Here is a 19,833-nt window from a genome sequence, read left to right on the forward strand (position 1 = left end):
TGTGAGACTAACTTAATTTCCTTCTATAACAGAATAAATGACTGGGTGGATCAGGGAAATGCTGTAGATATAGTATATCTTGACTTCAGCTAAGCATTTGACAAAGTATCTCACACCATCCTTATTGAAAAAATGACTAAGTATTGAATGGGCAAGGCACCTGTTCGGTGAATTCATAACTGGCTTAGTGATCGGACCCAGAGAGTAGTCGTAAATGGCTGCACATCCAGTTGGAAGAATGTCTCAAGTGGGGTACCACGGGGTTCTGTCCTGGGCCCTGTATTGTTCAACATCTTTATCAATGATTTAGATGAAGAAATTGAGGGTACACTAATTAAATTTGCTGATGACACAAAGCTAGGAGGGATAGCTAATTGTTGTGAACTCTATTTTTGGGCTCCCTCTAGTGGTCACAAGCGGTACTGTGTAGTGTTGTCTTTCTGCAGGTTGCAGCATCAGCTGGTTCGTTATCCTTGGTTGGTTTCCTATTTAGCTCACCTGGATACTCAGTTCCTTGCCTGCTATCAATGTATTCAGTGCTCTTCAGATTCCTTGTGGCTACCTTGCTCCCAGTCTCTCCAAGACAAGCTAAGTTTTTGTTTGATCATTTTTTGATTATCAGCGTTCATTATGTTTTTAGTCCAGCTCGCTAAAATGTGATTTCCTCGCTTGCTGGTTGCTCTAGGGCAGGGGTCCCCAACTCCAGTCCTCAAGGCCCACCAACAGGTCATGTTTTCAGGATTTCCTTAGTATTGCCCAGGTGATAATTGCATTACCTGTGCAAAACAAAGGAAAACCTGAAAACATGATCTGTTGGTGGGCCTTGAGGACTGGAGTTGGGGAACACTGCTCTAGGGGACCGAGTTTCTTCCCCCACACCGTTAGTTGGTGTGGGGGTTCTTGAAATCTCAGAGTGGATATTTTGTAAGGGTTTTTTACTGACCGCATAGATTCCCTTTTCTATTTTCTGCTATCTAGTATTAGTGGGCCTCATTTGCTGAATCTGCTTTCACCCCTGTGTATGTGCCTTCCTCTTACCTCACCGTTATTATTTGTTGGGGGCTTCTATATCTTTGGGGATTATTTCTCTGGAGGCAAGAGAGGTCTTTCTTTCTCTCTAGGGGTAGTTAGTTCCTCAGGCTGGCTTGAGACGTCTAGGATTTTTAGGCACGTTCACCGGCTACTTCTAGTGTGTTTGGATAGGTTCAGATTTGCGGTCAGTCCAGTTTGCCACCTCCCTAGAGCTTGTCCTATGTTTGTTACTTAGCTGGAGTAATTTGTGATCCTCAACCACTAAGGATCATAACAGCTAATACTAAGAAGAGAGAGAGGATTCAAAAATATATAAACTGGAGCAGTGGGCAGCAACCAACAGAATGGTTTTTAACAAGGAAAAATGCTAAGTACTACATCTGGGCAATAAAAATGAAAAAAACATTTACAGAATGGGAGGCATAGGGCTAAGCAACAGCACATGTGAAAAACACTTGGGTATACTAATAGATCATAAACTGAACGAGTCAACAGTGTGATGCAGCAGCAAAAGAGGCAAATGCAATTCTGGGATGTATTAACAGAAGCATACAGTCTAGATCACGCGAAGCCATTATTGCCCTCTACTTCTCTTTGGTCAGACCTCACCTGGAATACTGTGTCCAGTTTTGGGCACCACATTTTAAAAGACATCAACAAACTGGAGCAAGTTCAGAGAAGAGTGACTAGAATGGCGACCGGTCTGCAAACCATGTCCTATAAGGAACGGTTGCAGGATTTGGGAATGTTTAGCTTGCAAAACAGAAGACTGAGAGGAGACTTAATAGCGGTCTACAAAATATCTCAAGGGATGTCACAGTGTAGTGGGATTATCATTAGTACTCATTGCTCGCGCTCGGGTGGTCTCTGAGTATTTGTTCGTGTTTGGAGATTTAGTTTTCATCGCCGCAGCTGAATGATTTACAGCTATTAGCCAGCTTGAATACATGTGGGAATTCCCTAGCAACCAGGCAACTCCCACATGTACTTCTCCTGGCTAATAGCTGTAAATCATTCAATTGCGGCGATGAAAACTAAGTCTCCGAACACTAACAAATACTCGGAGACCACCCGAGCATGCTCGGGAAAATCCGAGCAATGAGTATACTCGCTCATCACTAATCATCATTATTCTCATTTGCACAAGGAAAGACTAGAAGCAATGGGATGAAACTGAATGGCAGGAGACAGATTAGATATTAGAAAAAACTTTGACAGTGAGGGTGATCAATGAGTGGAACAGGCTGCCATGAGAGGTGGCGAGTTCTCCTTCCATGGAAGTCTTCAAACAGAGGCTGGACAGACATCTGTCTGGGATGATTTAGTGAATCCTGCTTTGAGCAGGGGAGATGGACCAGATGACCCAGGAGGTCCCTTCCATCTGTATCATTCTATGACCCCATACCGGCATATGCCCCATGCCGCAAGTTTACAATAAAAAGGGTTTTTTTCGTACCTGGCAGAGCTCCAGCGATGTCCTCACCGATTCGGCTTAGGCGAGCAGCGTTGTTCGGCTTATGACAGTGACGTCATACGTCGGCAACGTGCACGCAGACGTCAGCTGCCAATATGTGATTGGCTGGCTGCTATTAACGGCAACAGATTTTAACTGATCGTGTGTCGGAGAACGCACGATCAGTTACTGAAGCGGCAGGATCCTACCGCTGCTGGCACGGTGAGCAGTGTAGAGGGGGCCCTCTGCAGGCCGCCTCTGCTCATCAGGCCCCATATGCCAGTAAGGGCAGTAATGCCCTGATGGCGGCCCTGTCCATGAGGGCTCCTGGACATCTCCAAGGAAACTGACAGCGGCATTTAACAAGCGCTTCTGGCCATCGGCCCGGAAATGCGTGCACCGATGACCCCCGTCACTTGATCGGGGGGTCAGCGGTGCATCGGCATGACAACCAGAGGTCTCCGGGAGAACTCTATAGTTATTGATGCCAGATTGCTGTGAGTGCCACCCTGTGGTCGGTGCTCATAGCAATGCTGTAATTCTACTACATAGGGGCAATTTGAGTATTGCCTCTATGTAGCAGAGGTGATCAATTTATGGCAGCTTCTAGCCTCCCATGGAGGCTATTGAAGCATGGCAAAAGTAAAAAAAAAAAAGTTTCAAAATATGAAAAAAAAATATATATATAAAAGTTCAAATCGCCCCATTCAAAATAAAACAATTAAAAAACCAAAATCAAATCTACATATATTTGGTATCCCCGCGTTCAGAATCACCCGATCAATAAAAAAAAAAAAAAAAAAAAAAATTTAACCTGATCGCTAAGCGGCGTAGCGAGAAAAAAATATTCAAAACGCCAGAATTACGTTTTTTTGCTTGCCGCGAAATTGCATTAAAATGCAATAATGTGCGATCAAAAGAATGTATCTGCACCTAAATGGCATCATTAAAAACGTCAGCTCGGCACGCAAAAATAAACCCTCACCCGACCCGAGATCACGAAAAATGGAGACGCTACGGGTATCGGAAAATGGCACAATTTTATTTTTTTTTTTAGCAAAGTTTGGAATTTTTTTTACCACTTAGATAAAAGAGAACCTAGTCATGCTAGGTGTCTATTAACTTGTAATGACCTGGAGAATCATAGCATTTAGTGAACCTAGCAAAAAGCCAAACAAAAAAGTGTGGGATTGCATTTTTTTTGCAATTTCACCGCACTTGGAATTTTTTTCCCGTTTTCTAGTACACGACATGGTAAAAACAATGATGTCGTTCAAAAGTACAACTCGTCCCGCAAAAAATAAGCCCTCACATGGCCAAATTGACGGAAAAATAAAAAAGTTACGGCTCTGGGAAGGAGGGGAGTGAAAAACGAACACGGAAAAATGGAAAATCCCAAGGTCATGAAGGGGTTAAGTGAACTTTCACGTAGATCACTTACCCAGATGCATGGTTCATGGTACTGTAGTTAGTGGGGGGTCCCTCCTGGCCGGTGATGTTTTACGACCTGAGGACTTCTGAACACTTTTGGCTCCACCAGCGCGACTACTGCCACTAGATCGCCGCTGGGAGATAGCATGGGTCTCTTCAATGGCCTGAGGCTGCTGCCGCTTCTCAAGCGTTTATGTGCTGCATATATTCCAACTTAAGCCAAGATCAATTTTGTGTGTTTTTTTTCTTTGAAAAATATCGTTAGTCTATACACTCAGACACAAAATGTATTTAGATTTATTACAATTGTGGTTAATAGCAAATAACAAAAACGAGCGAATAATTGATCATCATGCGGTGACGTCTATAACCATCTGTCATTTCTTTAAACTGCTAATGTCAGCGAATACCCCAACATGGAGCACATGACGTAAGAATTTGTGGACGTCCTAGTTAGCCGAATTCTAGACTGGTTTCCTTCTTGACACATCATGAAAATAAACACTTAACATTTTGGAACAAGTCATTAAAAAATTAAACACTTGTGTAAAACAAAAAGGTAAACATTCAATATATTAATCTGCTGGTGGGTAAGACATAACTTATGTCCATATTCACCATTTTTTAGGTTGCACACACTTATTTCCAAGGTCACATGACATGTAAATTCTACAGCATATGTATTCTGTAATGATCCTGACAACACTTCACAGCTGTATTCAACATTCTGCTCGGTTCTCAACCTGACTGCAAGCACGGCCCAATAGGTTACCTGCTAGAGTTTATATTCCACATTACAATCCTGTGCTTGGTCTACGAATGACTCTTCCCAGTAAGAAAATAAGGCCACTCTGAACAGAAATACAGGCTGGAACTTGGGATCAGAACAAGGTAATAAAACGTTAATCAAAAGGTGAAGACATTTGTAGATTAGAAAAACATTGGTATATGGCTGAGCTTTCGGACCATGATCTGATTCCTATCACCAGCCCTTAGAAATCTAAAACAGTCTATGAACTACTATAAGGCACCTTCTTAGGCCACGTTCAGTATTTTACATCAGTATTTGTAGTCAAAACCAGGAGAGGAACAATCGGAGGAAAAGTATAATAGGAACATATGCACCACTCCCGGTTTTGGCTTACAAATACTGATGTAAAATACTGACCAAATACTGAACGTGGCCTTAAAGCAAATCTAATATTTGTTACACAGGCGTTCTTACAGGGTGTGGGAGGGGGAATATCCTTACCCGAATATTTGCTGTAGAATATGCGCCATTCCTCAGCCACGGCACCACTTCTGCCTCATGTCAATTGCTAAGCCAGTCCCCTTTGTCTATATGTTGGGTGTGAGAGAAGGGCCTTGTCTCACCTTAGGAAATGAAGGTCATCTCCCTGCACACACAGCGCGGATAACGATGCAACACGTGAATCTCACTTGTGTCAAACCTAGACCGGAGCGGTGCTGTGCGGACCGGAGCTGGCGGCTGCAGAACATCACACCCTTGAAAATAAGAGGATTTATTTCTATGTACTTACATTAGGTATACGGCTAAGGATACAGGTTTTTTTCCAACTGCACAACCTCTGTAGCTAACCAGTGTCGGTGAATTATTTCCTTGCTACTAAATAGGATCTGGCCAATATGGTTTCCTTGGCTTGTAGCCAGAAGCAGTCCTCTATAATGTTAGTTACCTGTACAATACCATCTGTGAGACATTACTTCACTGCCTTTTATAAAACTGCAGGGGCCCCCACCGGTGGCTCATGGACCCATGATGTGTGGCTCCTGGCAGCTTAGCAAATAACCCCAAAGAGGTGGTCTTCAGGTGAGGACTATTGTGATGCGCCCTGCACAGCAGATCTGGGGGAGTGTATGCTGGGAAAGATCATTCTAGTAAACTGGAGATGGGATGATACTGCCAGTTAGAGGGGGATTACGCTGGGTGTGAATGTGCTCCATGCGAGAATGCCACAAGTGGGACCCCTGGATGTAAGTGTTCTGCCTATAAGGGAGGAGGGCACAAGGGTTCGGTGTGCTCCATAGGAAAGCTTGGGCCGTCATATCAGGACTGTGGGGTTCTTGGGTGTTATTATGGTACAAGCGGTGGGAGTCCTGCTGAACGTGACCCACGCCCATCTATCAGAGCTAAATGTGGCTCTCAAGGTAAGAAGGGACAGGAGGTCCCTGGATATTTCCACAGGAATATCCCCAAAATGTCATTCCTGCCAATAAACGTGACCGACAATGCGCTAGATACACCGACCATGTAACCATGAACGCCGTAATTACCAGGTGGTCTTCCCTACATTCAGGTGTATCCGAGCCCTTTTCTCATTGCACACAGTCACAGCTATGCCCCTCTAGTACCCAGCGAGAGGACACAACGGAGATACGAAGGGTGCGGGTCTCCTCTCCAGACCAGAACTGTAAATCCCCGATGGCCGACTATGGCTGTAACGTTCTGTCTCCAAGTATTGCAGAAACACTGCTGCTGTAACAAATCACAAACAACGGGAACACGTCATCTATACAAAACTGTATTCAGGAGCGGAGTCACCTTCTGGAGCTGGAAGGACCTCGTGTGGGTGATGGCCAGCAGATGTATAGTGCCAGCACACACGCCGCTCATTGACCATGTACATGACGGGAAGAAGATGGCAGGCTGAAAACTGGAGGAATTACAAGTATCATTCACTAAAAGTGAGAGCTGCTCCACAATCACGAGAAAATAATGAATCCGTCACCATTCATTAACCACTAAAGGGACGATTTCCAGTCATCTCTCCCGGGATCATCACTATCCTTCATGTAGAATGGTTTACTGCAAGAACAGCTCTGTGCAAATGGCCTGCGTGTCTGCAGGAGACGTCACACAATGGCCAACTGTTCTCGGGTCCGTGAAGATTTCATAGTCATTACCTCCCTGAAAACAAAGCGAGAGGGGTTAGAGCCAGCACCGGGCACAATGGGGATTCAGGCCTATGCTTCAGCCGTCGTTCCATGATCGTCCCATAATCAATTATTGTACAGTGATTATATTCCTGTGTATGCGAGGATTACAGATGGGAAGGTCTCCACCAATCACAGCTGACCTGCTCCCCCACTCCCTTCACAATGACATTTTCACACACTCAGATGCTTCAATACAAAAGACTGGATCAGGATCCGACTATTATGGCTATGTGCAGGTGTTGTTTCCTGAAACAATAGGAACTTAGTCTCTAAGTGTGAAAATTGTAAGATTTCTATTTTTAATATAGGTTATGCCAAATTAAACACAAGAATCTGATATAAATAATAGGTTATTTTCTAATTAAACATCTTGCTAATAAGGACCCTGTACCTCCGCACTATAATGTGATGAGGCAGAATTATCAGGGTGCCATTTGAGTAGGTGCCATAGGGTTAAGCAATAGGCTATGAGATTCAGATACTCAGGCAGGGAAGAGAATATTAAGGGTATGGTCACAGATCGGACACGTGTTCATCTGAATAGCTGCCTCGGGAACCCGGATACCTGGAGCGCTCACGATAATCAGCTGTTCGGCCCCGCAAAAAAAAAACAAAAAAAAAACTGTAGCTGATAGGGGGATGAGATTTTAACAAATATACATCTCCTGTAATAAAAAAAAAGAAATCTGCACAACACCCACATTGACCTGTAGCATGTAAAATGTATACTGTCTTTTCCCTGCACTACATGAATTCTGCAGCAAGTCACCACTAGAGGGCGCTGTTATTAATGACATCAGATATTACAATATACAGTAAGTTCTGACACTCCCTCTAGTGGCCACTGCAGGTAACCAGCATTAGCTTCCAAATCTAACACTGAAGTGTTTCATGGCCCGTATAAAGACTGCGATGCCCAGACCGGCCCCGGACCCAAACAAATACACTTCTATATGCCTTTGAGGCGGTTCGTTTTGGTTAGGAAACACAAGGTCCGTTGGGGCATTCTGGTGTAAATACAAACGACATCTTAATTCAATCTACATGGGGGTTTGGTGTTCTGTACTTAGAAACTAATTAAAGAAAAAAAATAATCTACATTACGACTATACGAACCCTCACCACTAGCTAAAAAAAATCTTCTGTGCTTGGGAACAAATGTAATTTAAAAAGGAGCCAGACAGCATCCACAGGCCCACAAATCGCCACCACGTATGTATTATCCTTATACCTGTCAGTAACACTATACAGTGGGCTGCTTAAGATTTGTTCATATGACAAAAAATATTTTATAACAGTGATGGCGCTATTCTGATTAGTGGGTGACTAGTCTGGAGAAACCAGCACCCCCACGACTAATCATCTCATGGATCGTGTTATCACGTCAGTGTAGGTGGAACATGACTTGCAACAGCGGCGTCACCATCGACTCTTTACAAATCTCAGCCTTCCTGGCAATGGGGAGGCCGGGCGCATGCACCCGTGCTCCGTTGCTGCTCTTCGCATGCCCAGGGTGGCTGTGGTGATGTGGGACTCAGCCGAATGCAAGATTTGCAGAACAGGTGGTAATGGCTGGTGGAGTCCAGTGCCACTGTTGCCTCCCTGAGCATCAAAATCTAAAGAAAGGAGCCTGGTGAAGACCCAAAGCCGATGTAGAAACGTGCCGCATGTGTCAATAAAGTCCATGCACTAATTTATATTGCGATTCCTATGCCATAGTCAGTAGCGCCTCCCGAGGTATGCTTTGTGTTGTGCCTGCGATGAGCAGTAAACTCTTCCTCTACTTCTTACACATTTCTGGGGTACCACACCTGGTAGCGCCATTTGTTTTTTTTTGTATTGGATTGTCAGGGATTTGCAAAGAGTCAGTAGTGGTGCAGTTCTTGCAAACTAAGTTACTCATGTCCACAGGGGTGTAATAACCTGATTAGTTGGACAATTAGTCTGGGGAATAACAACTCTCCCATAACTCGTCCTCACAGTTATAAAATTGTTTTGGGCGCATGCAGTAATCAATAAGTCAATAAAAAAAAGGCTCGCTAGGAAAGCTATAAAGATAGTAATAAGTACTTGGTGGTGGTTTGGGGGCCTGGGAAAGTGTCCCGATCCCTTTAAACATGGCTGTCATTAGCAGAACCTGCTGTGTATGAGGGGAATCACTAGTTGGTGACAATCCCACAGGAGACAGATAAAGCTGAAATATTGCACGGAGGGGCCACGTGATGGAAGCGTTCCGCTCATGGACACCCGACTATGGTTATGCCAAATATTATGTTACAGTGCAGCAGATTATGGAGTCAGCCTCCCTTTCTCTTACCAGGACTTAACTAAATTGGTTGGCCACTTTTGGTAACAGATTATTGATTTTTAAATACATGTAGTCGGATTTAAAAATTATTTTTGCAATTGGGTTTCATTTGAAATTTTCCACCCCTTGGCTCTTACAAGATCTTGGTTTCTCTGCAGGCAACTTTGATGTGGTCTGTGGTCTTTTATTATTGATTCTTCTGTGAAGTGAAAGATGAATGTAGTGTACGAACAGAAATTATACAGTGTTATGTGCCTGAAATGACTCGGCAGACTTCAAGAAACCTACACTGATACTCACCGGCATCGTTTTATCTCCAAAGAAGTAGATTTGGGAAAAGGCCTCCTTCTCAAGAATTCCTAGGCAGTACGTCTTGTCCCAACCATTGGGGAACACATCAAAGCTGATCTGACCTCCTGTTCATAGAAACGAAAGGTACCGTCAGATTGTGACCTCATTTACCCCTTTCCACATCGTACAGAACAGAAACCAGAACTCTGTCCAGTTCTCTCCCTGCCGGGCCGGACCGACAGCTTCATACCTTACCTATAGAAAACGTAAGACCTTTCCCATCAAACTCCTTACGCAAATCTGCAACAAACTTGTCTCGAAAATGTTCTTTCTAAGAAACCAAAAGAGAAGAACTTTCAATCAGTCATCAAATCGATTTGCTGCCGTTAGTAATCCTTAAAGGGGTTCTCCACCACTGGGACACCCTTTTCTCCCTATTTCCACCAGAGCTATTCTCTCCTCCGGTGCGGGGGCAGCTCCAGTGGTGTCGGCACTGGTTCTCCCGGAGAACCTTCTTCACGCGATCACTTCCTCCGAGTGTCAGTTACAGGCTGCTGACTGGCTGCAGGGATCTCGTGATGGCTGCAAGGATCTCCGGGAGGGCCAGTGCCAACAGCGCTGGAATGGTGGACATTACAGCTGCTATTGTCCAAGTACTTAACTGATCCAATACAGGACAATCCCATCTTAATCAATTCAGGACACCATAGAAAAAATAAATAAAATACAAAACAGTGTATACTCACCTCCAACAGCACTGCCTTTCCAACAATGTTGGCGCTGCTGATCCCAAAGTGTGATGTGACATTGTTCTGTCCCGTGACCGAGGCAGGCAATAAGCGCTGCTGAAAGGCTGCACCGTGACCTATATCCTGTCAGAAATGCCTACAAATGGCCTGCTGTATAATACGATGCTTCCAATACATAAACAAACCCAAAGAATATAGAAGCAGACATCACAGTAATGCTCAATAAATACCCAAGATGGTGTTGGGACAGCCTGGGCGGTGAGGTACAACCCTCAGTGAGCGTTTCGCATTAGTTTCTTCTGGGGGTTGACACATTTCTCATGTCTGATCTTGAGTAGAGTTGAGTGAATAGGTTTGGGATCGGTCGCTGAATCTGAGTTTGCCATATTGGTACCCTATTTGTGTTTGATGATCGGTTCCGAACATATTAGTTTATTTCTGCTCCCATTGACTCCAATGACGTTTGGCGAAAATTGCAAAAACAATATTCGCTGCCGATCGGAACTGTAACCGAATTTTGAAAAATTCACAACTCTATTCTCGAGCCGCATTTTGGTTAGAAGTTGTTCTCCATTTTTCTTACCTCTGTTTAGCGTTACTAAACACAGCATTGAGGATTTGTTTCCATTAATGCCGCATGCTGGATTATTGGGTCAGTCTCTGGTGATTGGGGTTCTTGGTCTCACACTCATATTTAATGTTATTTTTGTCTTGATTTTAATTGTCCTTTATATGCTTTGGATTTATATTCCATCAGAGCAGAAATCCGCTGTGATGAAATCGTACAGGCTGTAGGCAGAATCTGCAGCAGTCACAGGACTCCACAATGTCACATCCTCACAGTGGCGTGCAGGAGGGGAGTATAGATTGCATTCGGCTGAATGTTAAACCTACGGTGCAGCTCAATCAGCAATTATTTTCTCACGCCGATTCAGCAGCATGCTGTGATTGCATCTGACAATCGTATCGCACACATCCATATAAGTCTATGGGTGCGTGTGAGGCATCGCACTACATTTGGATGTCATCCGAGTGCAGTATGATTCCCTCGGTTGCCGGCAATAGAGGCGACTGGTGCTGTGATTCTATGATGTGAGGATCAGAGCCACAGCACGGACAGTCGCCTCACACTCGCAACAGACCTGGAGGCGAGTGTCATTAGCATATCGCATCCAATGCCATACGCAGGCGTGACTCTGGCCTTAAGGTGAGAAATCACTAAATGCAGCAAAGAATAAAAAACACCAGCCATGCAGATTGGTTATAGTGATGAGCGAACGTGTTCAGATAAGACGTTATCTGAGCATGCTCGGGGCTAACCAAGTGCTCGAAAAATACGTTTGAGTCCCCACGGCTGCAAGTCTTGCAGCTGTTTGACAGCCGCAACACATGCAGCCGCAGGGACTTGAACATACAGCTCTGACAAAAATTAATAGACCACCACATCAAAACCCTGCCATGGGAAGCCCAGTCTCCACACCTGAACCCCATTGAAAACCTCTGGAACGTAATCAAGAGGATGATGGATAGTCACAAGCCATCACACAAAGAAGAACTGCTTACATTATTGCACCAGAAGCAGTGTGACAGACTGGTGGAAAGCATGCCAAGACACATGAAAGCTGTGATTAAAAATCATGGTTATTCCACAAAATATGGATTCCTGAACTCTTCCTGAGTTAAAACATTAGTATTGTTGTTTCTAAAGGATTATGAAGCTTGTTTTCTTTGCATTATTTGAGGTCTGAAAGCACTGGGTTTTTTATTTTTTTTAATTTTGACCATTTCTCCTTTTCGGAAAAAAAAAATACATGACATGTTGTAAGAAGTCTATAGAATAACAGAACAATTTTACATTTTACTCAAAAATATACCTATAAAGAGAAAAATCAATAATTACATTATATACCCAAGACGAAAAAGGTATGAAGTGACTATAAGGTATATGAATAAAAAAAATTATTTTATTGATACAACAATTAAAATTGAATTTAAAAAGACTGGAAAAGGATGGAAAAAAGGACCTCCAAATGAACATCAGGGAATGGTACAGTCAGTGGGGAAGGCACACACTATCTGCATTTGAGGTAGTGTTTTCTGAAAAGATATGGGAACCTGCTAAATGAAAAAGTATCAGTATGGACTATGAAGTCTCATGATCAACTACTTGAGTTAATGCGGTGCTTTTCAGAAAAAACTAAACACCAATGCAGTCACGTAGCAATAGGAGCAGTATAATATATCTAATCAGTAATAGCCTGCTAGATGGGATGGTGACGGGTAGTATTTAAGTCACCAAACGCTAAGGGTTAAAGATCACCTAAATTAAGAGGAATACATTCCCATTGGTTGCCATTTACAAAAAGCCCACTAGGGGGCAATAGTACTCCTGATTCAAAGGCAATGCACAGTATAAGCATTAGAAGGAATGCTTCCCAGAAGAGGACTATGCACCAGCCCTGCGCCCAACCTTTTCCTGTCTTTTTAAATTCAACTTTAATTGTTGTATCAAAATAATTTTTTTATTCATATACCTTATAGTCACTTCATACCTTTTTCGTCTTGGGTATATAATGTAATTATTGACAAATTGAAGTGCTTTTGTTGCCTATTGAAATAGGATTAAAAAAGAGAAAAATCAGACAAACTGAACATTTTGCAGTGGTCTCTTCATTTTTGCAAGAGCTGTATTTTTCAAGAATGCCTAAGACACTCAGTCAGCCCCCAAGCATGTTCCGATAACACCTTATCCCAGCACGTACGCTCATCACTAATTGGTTACATTATAACTGTGCCCTCTCCTAAAACTGGAGTGATCTCTACAGCCACCACTAGGGGGAGTTTGCTGTACATGTATTCATAGTTTTGGCAGTGGTATATGTATGGGGTAGGCGCCCCCTTGTGGCCGATATAGGCAACCAGAATCTTTTAATTTGACTATGGCTATGTAAAATGAAGCACACTGCTGGCACCACAGTTTATATTCTGCATAGAAAATGAAATTCTACTCAAGCAACCCAGAAAATTACTAGTTCGCTGAGGGTAAAAAAAAAAAAAAAAAAAAAAAAAAAAAAAGACCTTGCCTTAGAAATATTTTACAGACGTGTGTCCACGGTCCGTAATCACGGCGCTTTGGATGGAGCAGAAAACCCGCTCCACCCAAAGCGTCGCCCCCTTTCTGTACTCAGTGATTCCGGATGTGTTCATGGCACACATCCGGAATCGCCGCACCCCATACATAGGGCCCTGCGATTTACCACATGTCCGTAAATGCAGGGCCGCCGGATGCGTGTTTTAACGCATAGTGGAGATGGGATTTCATAAAATCCCCTCCACTATGCTGTAACATCTGGACGCTGCGGGTTGTACGCAGCGTTCAATCCGCAGCTAATTCGGATGTAATCCTGAATGTGGACACATACCCTTATACCGCAGCGTGTAAATAGGTTCTAATTCACATGCATTGCTTCATACTGTAATTGCAGATTCTATACCATTTAATCTATGTGTGAATAGGGCTTAAAACTCCTGTTACATGAGGCGAATTTCGGCAGAACATGGTACATTGGGATTGCCTGTGTATCCAGCCTGCGGCCGGTGGGACAGAGCTCATCTGCCGGCTCATCACATCTGTTACTGAAGTGTAGTAATATTATTAATAATGTTATTAACAGTTGTTTGTCTCCAGTCACAATGACAACATCATGGATTACATAAAGGCTCGTAATCTCCCGACTGAGCCACTTTTCTCATCTAATAGCAGTGAATAAGAGCGATTTTTTGTGGATGACCAGACGAACTCTAAGACAAAAAGTCATACTAAAGTGTGTGCAACTTCAGCTGCATTTACACTGGTTGATAATGGGGGAACGACTGTTCATAGGAACACTCTTTTCTGGATATTAGCCCCTTTAGACAGGCTGCCAAGCACCAGGCGAAGGAGCACAGCGCTATCTTCGGATGAAATGATTAAAAATCACTCTCGTCAGCACATTGTCCTGTGTAAACATGAACATTTGCTGCCAATGAAGATACAATTATATGCGCACAGAATAATTGTAATAACAATCGTTCTTTGTGCATGGAGGTGGGGGTGGCTGGTCTAAACAGGCTATTAAACGCCCATCGAACGGCTTACACACACACACACACAATTAGTGACCAGGATCGGGCTGTGTGAATGCAGCCTTCTGGTGATTTACACATGACAGATGTATTGCAGAAATACCCATTTTATATACGTGTAAATGGGGTTGGTTCTGCAGAATGTGCATGGATTTCTTCACACCCCATTCAGGTCAATGGGGCAAACTGCAGACATTTTCAAAACAAATCTCTCAGGTGTGAACTTACCCTTATTGTCTAGAGTCTGGGGGACCTGGGGCACTAGATCACCCCAACTGTTTTCTTAATGCTTGGGCTAAGTGCTCTGTCTGATAACAGCGTAGGAAAGAGAAGTGGAATATCTTTTTTTTCTTTATTTATTTTTTTATATGAAGTGTAGATTGTGTTCAGCTTCAGAGTAAACCAAAAGGCATAGCAGGACTCATGGCCCGAGCCCACAGGGAAGCCCTCATGGCCCAAGCCCGCAGGGAAGCCCTCATGGCCCGAGCCCGCAGGGAAGCCCTCATGGCCCGAGCCCGCAGGGAAGCCCTCATGGCCCGAGCCCGCAGGGAAGCCCTCATGGCCCGAGCCCGCAGGGAAGCCCTCATGGCCCGAGCCCGCAGGGAAGCCCTCATGGCCCGAGCCCGCAGGGAAGCCCTCATGGCCCGAGCCCGCAGGGAAGCCCTCATGGCCCGAGCCCGCAGGGAAGCCCTCATGGCCCGAGCCCACAGGGAAGCCCTCATGGCCCGAGCCCGCAGGGAAGCCCTCATGGCCCGAGCCCGCAGAGGTGACTAATCCATTTGACAAGACCCTACTTTATTCTACCCTAGGCCACCAGGGAAACACACGCACTGTGAGAACAGGGCTCATGTGTGATCTAATTTAATGAAGTCATGGTTGCACCTGCTTGGTGCCACGCTATTCAACATCTATGGCAATGACTTGAGAAAAACGACACTTGGCTGCCAGTCCCATACCGTAGCCAGTGTCTCCAGACTTGTGTCCATCAGGACAGCTGACAATAACATCTTCACTTCCCAAGACGATAAAACAAGCGAGTATTGACCTGTGAAATCTGAATTATTTTTTTTCCAGTCTAGTGACTGGGGTCTGAATGATGCTGATCATTTTATTAAAGTGTTTCACCAACCTTATCCAATTCATAGAACTCAATCCGTTCCTCCTGGGTGCAGTTCCTTCCAATGGGCGAGACATTCAGCATACCATTCCGAAATTCAACAAACGTTCCCCTGAAATTACAAAATACCTTGAAGTTCAGAATCTGATAAAAAAGTCGCTCTCCTAAGAACTGAGGCCGTGTCACACATCCCATATGCCAAGAACATCACCACAAGCGCTAAAGGCTCAAGTAAAGCCAAGGCCAGAACAGCTCCAACCACCTTGCTGCACATGACGGGGCACAAAGGTCAAAAACAACATTATAAAAATGTACCAAAACTGCATCGTATGTGGGACTTTTTACAATTCACTATAGACAGTCATCGAATACCTGGCTCTAGGGTTTTTCCCTCTCAACAATGTAATTGCACAATTATCACCAACCTTTTCTTTGGTAGCTTCAGTTTAGCAATATAGGCCAGGCAGTAGTTGATAATTTCTTGTAACAAGTCCTCTCCCAGGTGGGCATGGATGCTCTGTGAATGAAATCCATTATTGATAGCGGCATTTAACAAGCGCCAACATACACAAGCTTCATTTTCTCAGTTTAGCAGTGCACCTATGACGAGATCACGGGTCGTTGATGGGTTGTCATAACAGCCGGGGGTCTGCTGATGACCCCTGTGCTTGTCATTATGAAGCTCCTGTGAAACCATGCCTGTGGTCAGGCATCAAAGGAGACTGTGATTTCTGCTTTATGTAGCGATGATCAGACGATTGCATTTTCAAGTCCCCCTAAGGTGGCGAACAATAACCTTGAAAAATAAAAACTAAAGCGCTAAAAAAAAATATGAAAAAAAAAAAGTCCTGAAAGTATAAATCACCCCCATTATCCCCCACCGAAGGGGAAAAAAAAAAACAATCAAAAAGTGATCTCCACTCATGGTTAGTGGTTAGGTGAAGCCATTTATTGTAAAAACTACTGTGTTTTTCTCTTTTTAAATCACAATGACAACCCAAAACATCCAAATGACCCTGATCAAAAGTTTACATACCAATTCATGACAAGCTGCGATGTACCCTATGCCAGAAATCGTACTCCAGTCAGGGACTGGAGTAGGATATCTGGCGTGGCACATGAAAGCACACATCATTTGTCAGACGCTCCAGATTAATGCTGGTTTTGGCTTACAAATACTGAACAAAATATTGCTCAGTGAACGTAGCCTAATGCAGAAACATGTGCCTCCTCATAAATCAGGAGCCTCTGACTCCATCACACCCTTTAGACAAGATTGGCATGAAAGTCTTGATGAATCAGCGCCAATGCTTTTAGATTCGGGGCATTTCCCTCCAAAAACTGCATGTGCACACAGCCCATAGGTGCAGATGCGCAGCAGTGCAAACCGCAATTCTGCAGCAAAAATCAAAGCACCATTCTACAATTCCAGCCAAAGACTTGCTTGAATGAATGAATCAGCCCCATTGAGACAGCAGTATTTTTTGAATCAAGGTTTGTGACCCAAAATAAAAAAAATGGGACCAAAACTCAGAATAGGGACAAACCTTTCTCTCTAGTTTTTCCAAACTGGGATTACAAATATGAATGCAAAATACACGAGTCTGAATGATGCCCAAAAGGCACGATACTAACTTGTTTGGAAAGGAACTTTCCGTCCTTGTACGCCACCAGGCCATTTTCAGGAAACACGAAGTCAAACTTCTCAACCACTGAAATAAAAATATGGAGAGTGCAGAAAATTACTGACTATGTCTGCACAGAAAGGAGATGGATACACGACATATAAAGAATAAATTATATAGAGAATATACAGATAATAGATAAATCTGCAGTTTGGGGTATTTTACCATCGTCTCCCAGCTGTTCTTTAATTTTCTCAAAATCTGACCCTCCGACAACTCCAACTTTCACTTTTTTTCTCAAATTCTGCAGGAATTCCGCCATGTCACTGGTGACTTTCTAAAACATAAAGCAGAACCAGGTTATCGGCCATTTTCTGGACAGCGGACCTTCCAGAATCTTCCTATCACTGGGACATAAGTCAATAAAAGCCACAAGAGAAAGTGACCACTGACAGGAAGAATCAGCAAGGTGAGAATTAAAGGGAACCTGCCAAGTCCTTTAAGCATGTAAACTGTCCCCAGTGCTGTTACTTATGCAATGTGCAGCACTTATCGCATTTTTTCATTAAAAACTGTGGTCTAATCATGTGCAAAAATCACTTTATATAGTTAGATGGTGCCTGCTCATATAGTCATAGGGGCGGGCTGCATTTCATTCAGCCACGGTTGGCGCTGCCCGCACAATTTGATTGATTTCCTTGGTTGCGCCGACGTCACTGGAATCCCACGCTTGTGCAGTTTCAAGAGGAGAGCTGTGCATCATGGCGCATGAACGTTTTCCTGATCGACACTGCGCATGCACTAGCGGCTCCAGTCCACCCTACACACACCGCGCAGGAGGCTCCACTCTACACACAAGCGGCTCCACCCTACACACACGGCGCAGGCGGCTCCACCCTACACACACACCGCGCAGGTGCCTCCACCCTACACACACACACACCGCAGGCGCCTCCACCCTACCCACACACACCGCACAGGCGGCTCCACCCTACCCACACACACCGCACAGGCGGCTCCACCCTACCCACACCGCACAGGCGGCTCCACCCTACCCACACCGCACAGGCGACTCCACCCTACCCACACCGCACAGGCGACTCCACCCTACCCACACCGCACAGGCGACTCCACCCTACCCACACCGCACAGGCGACTCCACCCTACCCACACCGCACAGGCGACTCCACCCTACCCACACCGCACAGGCGGCTCCACCCTACCCACACCGAACAGGCGGCTCCACCCTACCCACACCGCACAGGCGGCTCCACCCTACACACACCACGCAGGCGGCTCCACCCTACACACACCACGCAGGCGCCTCCACACTACACACACACCACGCAGGCGCCTCCACACTACACACACACCGCGCAGGCGCCTCCACACTACACACACACCGCGCAGGCGCCTCCACACACCGCGCAGGCGGCTCCACCCTACACACACCGCGCAGGCGGCTCCACCTTACACCCTGCTAAACGCGGGATTCCAGTGAAGGCGACGACACCCGTGACTGAATGAAATGCTATGATGACCAGTGCCATTATACACAGGAGCTCTGTATATAGCATATAGTGTATAGGTAATACTATGATCACCAGTGACATTATACACAGGAGCTCCGTATATAGTGTCACTGTACAGGCACCACCACCGCTTCACCACCACTGCTCCACCACATTGCTGGACAGATTCATTAGGCCGCCGGGACCCACATCTCAGCCTCTCCCCCTGCCTTGGGAGCACTGTGGTAATACTCCAATTAACAAGATTCAACACATTTTTTCAGCACCCTTTGTCCCCAATATTGGGAGCAGCAACACTATTTCCCAGCCAACAGTTAAGTCTAGTGAAGTTTGAAAAAGACCAGGACAAGGTCGAAATGCCACTCGCTATTTAACATATTTTTCATTCACCAATCCCGCATTATTCTGATTGTGGTGTAATTTCCTGCACAAGAATTAAATTGTTCACTTTGCATCTACTTGAGTGCAGATGATTGACTTTCTCTACTGTACGGGTAATACAGTGATCACCGGTCACATTATACACAGGATCTCTGTATATATTGTATAGTGTACGGGTAATACAGTGATCACCGGTCACATTATACACAGGATCTCTGTATATATTGTATAGTGTACGGGTAATACAGTGATCACCGGTCACATTATACACAGGATCTCTGTATATATTGTATAGTGTACGGGTAATACAGTGATCACCGGTCACATTATACACAGGATCTCTGTATATATTGTATAGTGTACGGGTAATACAGTGATCACCAGTGACGTTATACACAGGAGCTCTGTATATAGTGTCAGCGTACAGGTAATACAAGGATCACCAGTGATATTATACACTGGAGCTCTATACATAGTAGACTAAATGAGCAGATGCCATATAACTATATAAAGTGATTTTTGCACGATTAAACCGCCATTTTTAATTTAAAAGTCAGGCACATTGCATCACTAACAACTCACTGGGGACATGTTTCCTTTAAGTACAGGGCAAAGACTACAGCGCCCCCTACACCACTCACCCAAAGCTTCCCAGGACTGCCCTCACCCTCTGCCCTGAGGTACCAGTACCTGCCTGGCAGCCGTCAGCGTGCCGTCCACATCAAACAAGCAGAGCACCTCTCCCGCACCGGCCATGGCAGCAGCAGCAGCACTCGGCAAGCAGCGCTTGTTTCCTTATGAATGGGCTTGTCCCCTCTCGGCTTCCGTCCT

The 19,833-nt window shown here is 44.7% G+C and overlaps 1 protein-coding gene across 1 annotated transcript; it reads right to left on the bottom strand.

Moving 5' to 3' along the window:
* Positions 1-4,197: 4,197 nt before the first annotated feature.
* On the bottom strand, positions 4,198-19,831 carry PMM2 (phosphomannomutase 2). The gene is made up of 8 exons (XM_077275245.1): positions 19,693-19,831; positions 17,315-17,426; positions 17,100-17,176; positions 15,890-15,981; positions 15,477-15,576; positions 9,729-9,804; positions 9,483-9,598; positions 4,198-6,845 (listed from the first exon to the last, which is right to left on the bottom strand). Exons 1-8 carry the CDS (start codon positions 19,756-19,758, stop codon positions 6,741-6,743), a joined length of 744 nt encoding a protein of 247 aa, XP_077131360.1. The 5' UTR covers positions 19,759-19,831; the 3' UTR covers positions 4,198-6,740.
* Positions 19,832-19,833: the final 2 nt, after the last annotated feature.

This window comes from Ranitomeya variabilis, chromosome 7 (assembly GCF_051348905.1).
Source record: "Ranitomeya variabilis isolate aRanVar5 chromosome 7, aRanVar5.hap1, whole genome shotgun sequence".
NCBI classification, from domain to species: domain Eukaryota; kingdom Metazoa; phylum Chordata; class Amphibia; order Anura; family Dendrobatidae; genus Ranitomeya; species Ranitomeya variabilis.

Excerpts from the sequence above, each read along its gene's own strand:
- PMM2 (XM_077275245.1), bottom strand. The coding sequence starts at position 19,758 with ATGGCCGGTGCGGGAGAGGTGCTCTGCTTGTTTGATGTGGACGGCACG. Across the intron at positions 17,427-19,692 it reads CGCTGACGGCTGCCAGGCAG|AAAGTCACCAGTGACATGGC; the intron begins GTACTGGTACCT and ends TTTATGTTTTAG. Across the intron at positions 6,846-9,482 it reads TTGGAGATAAAACGATGCCG|GGAGGTAATGACTATGAAAT; the intron begins GTGAGTATCAGT and ends CTTTGTTTTCAG.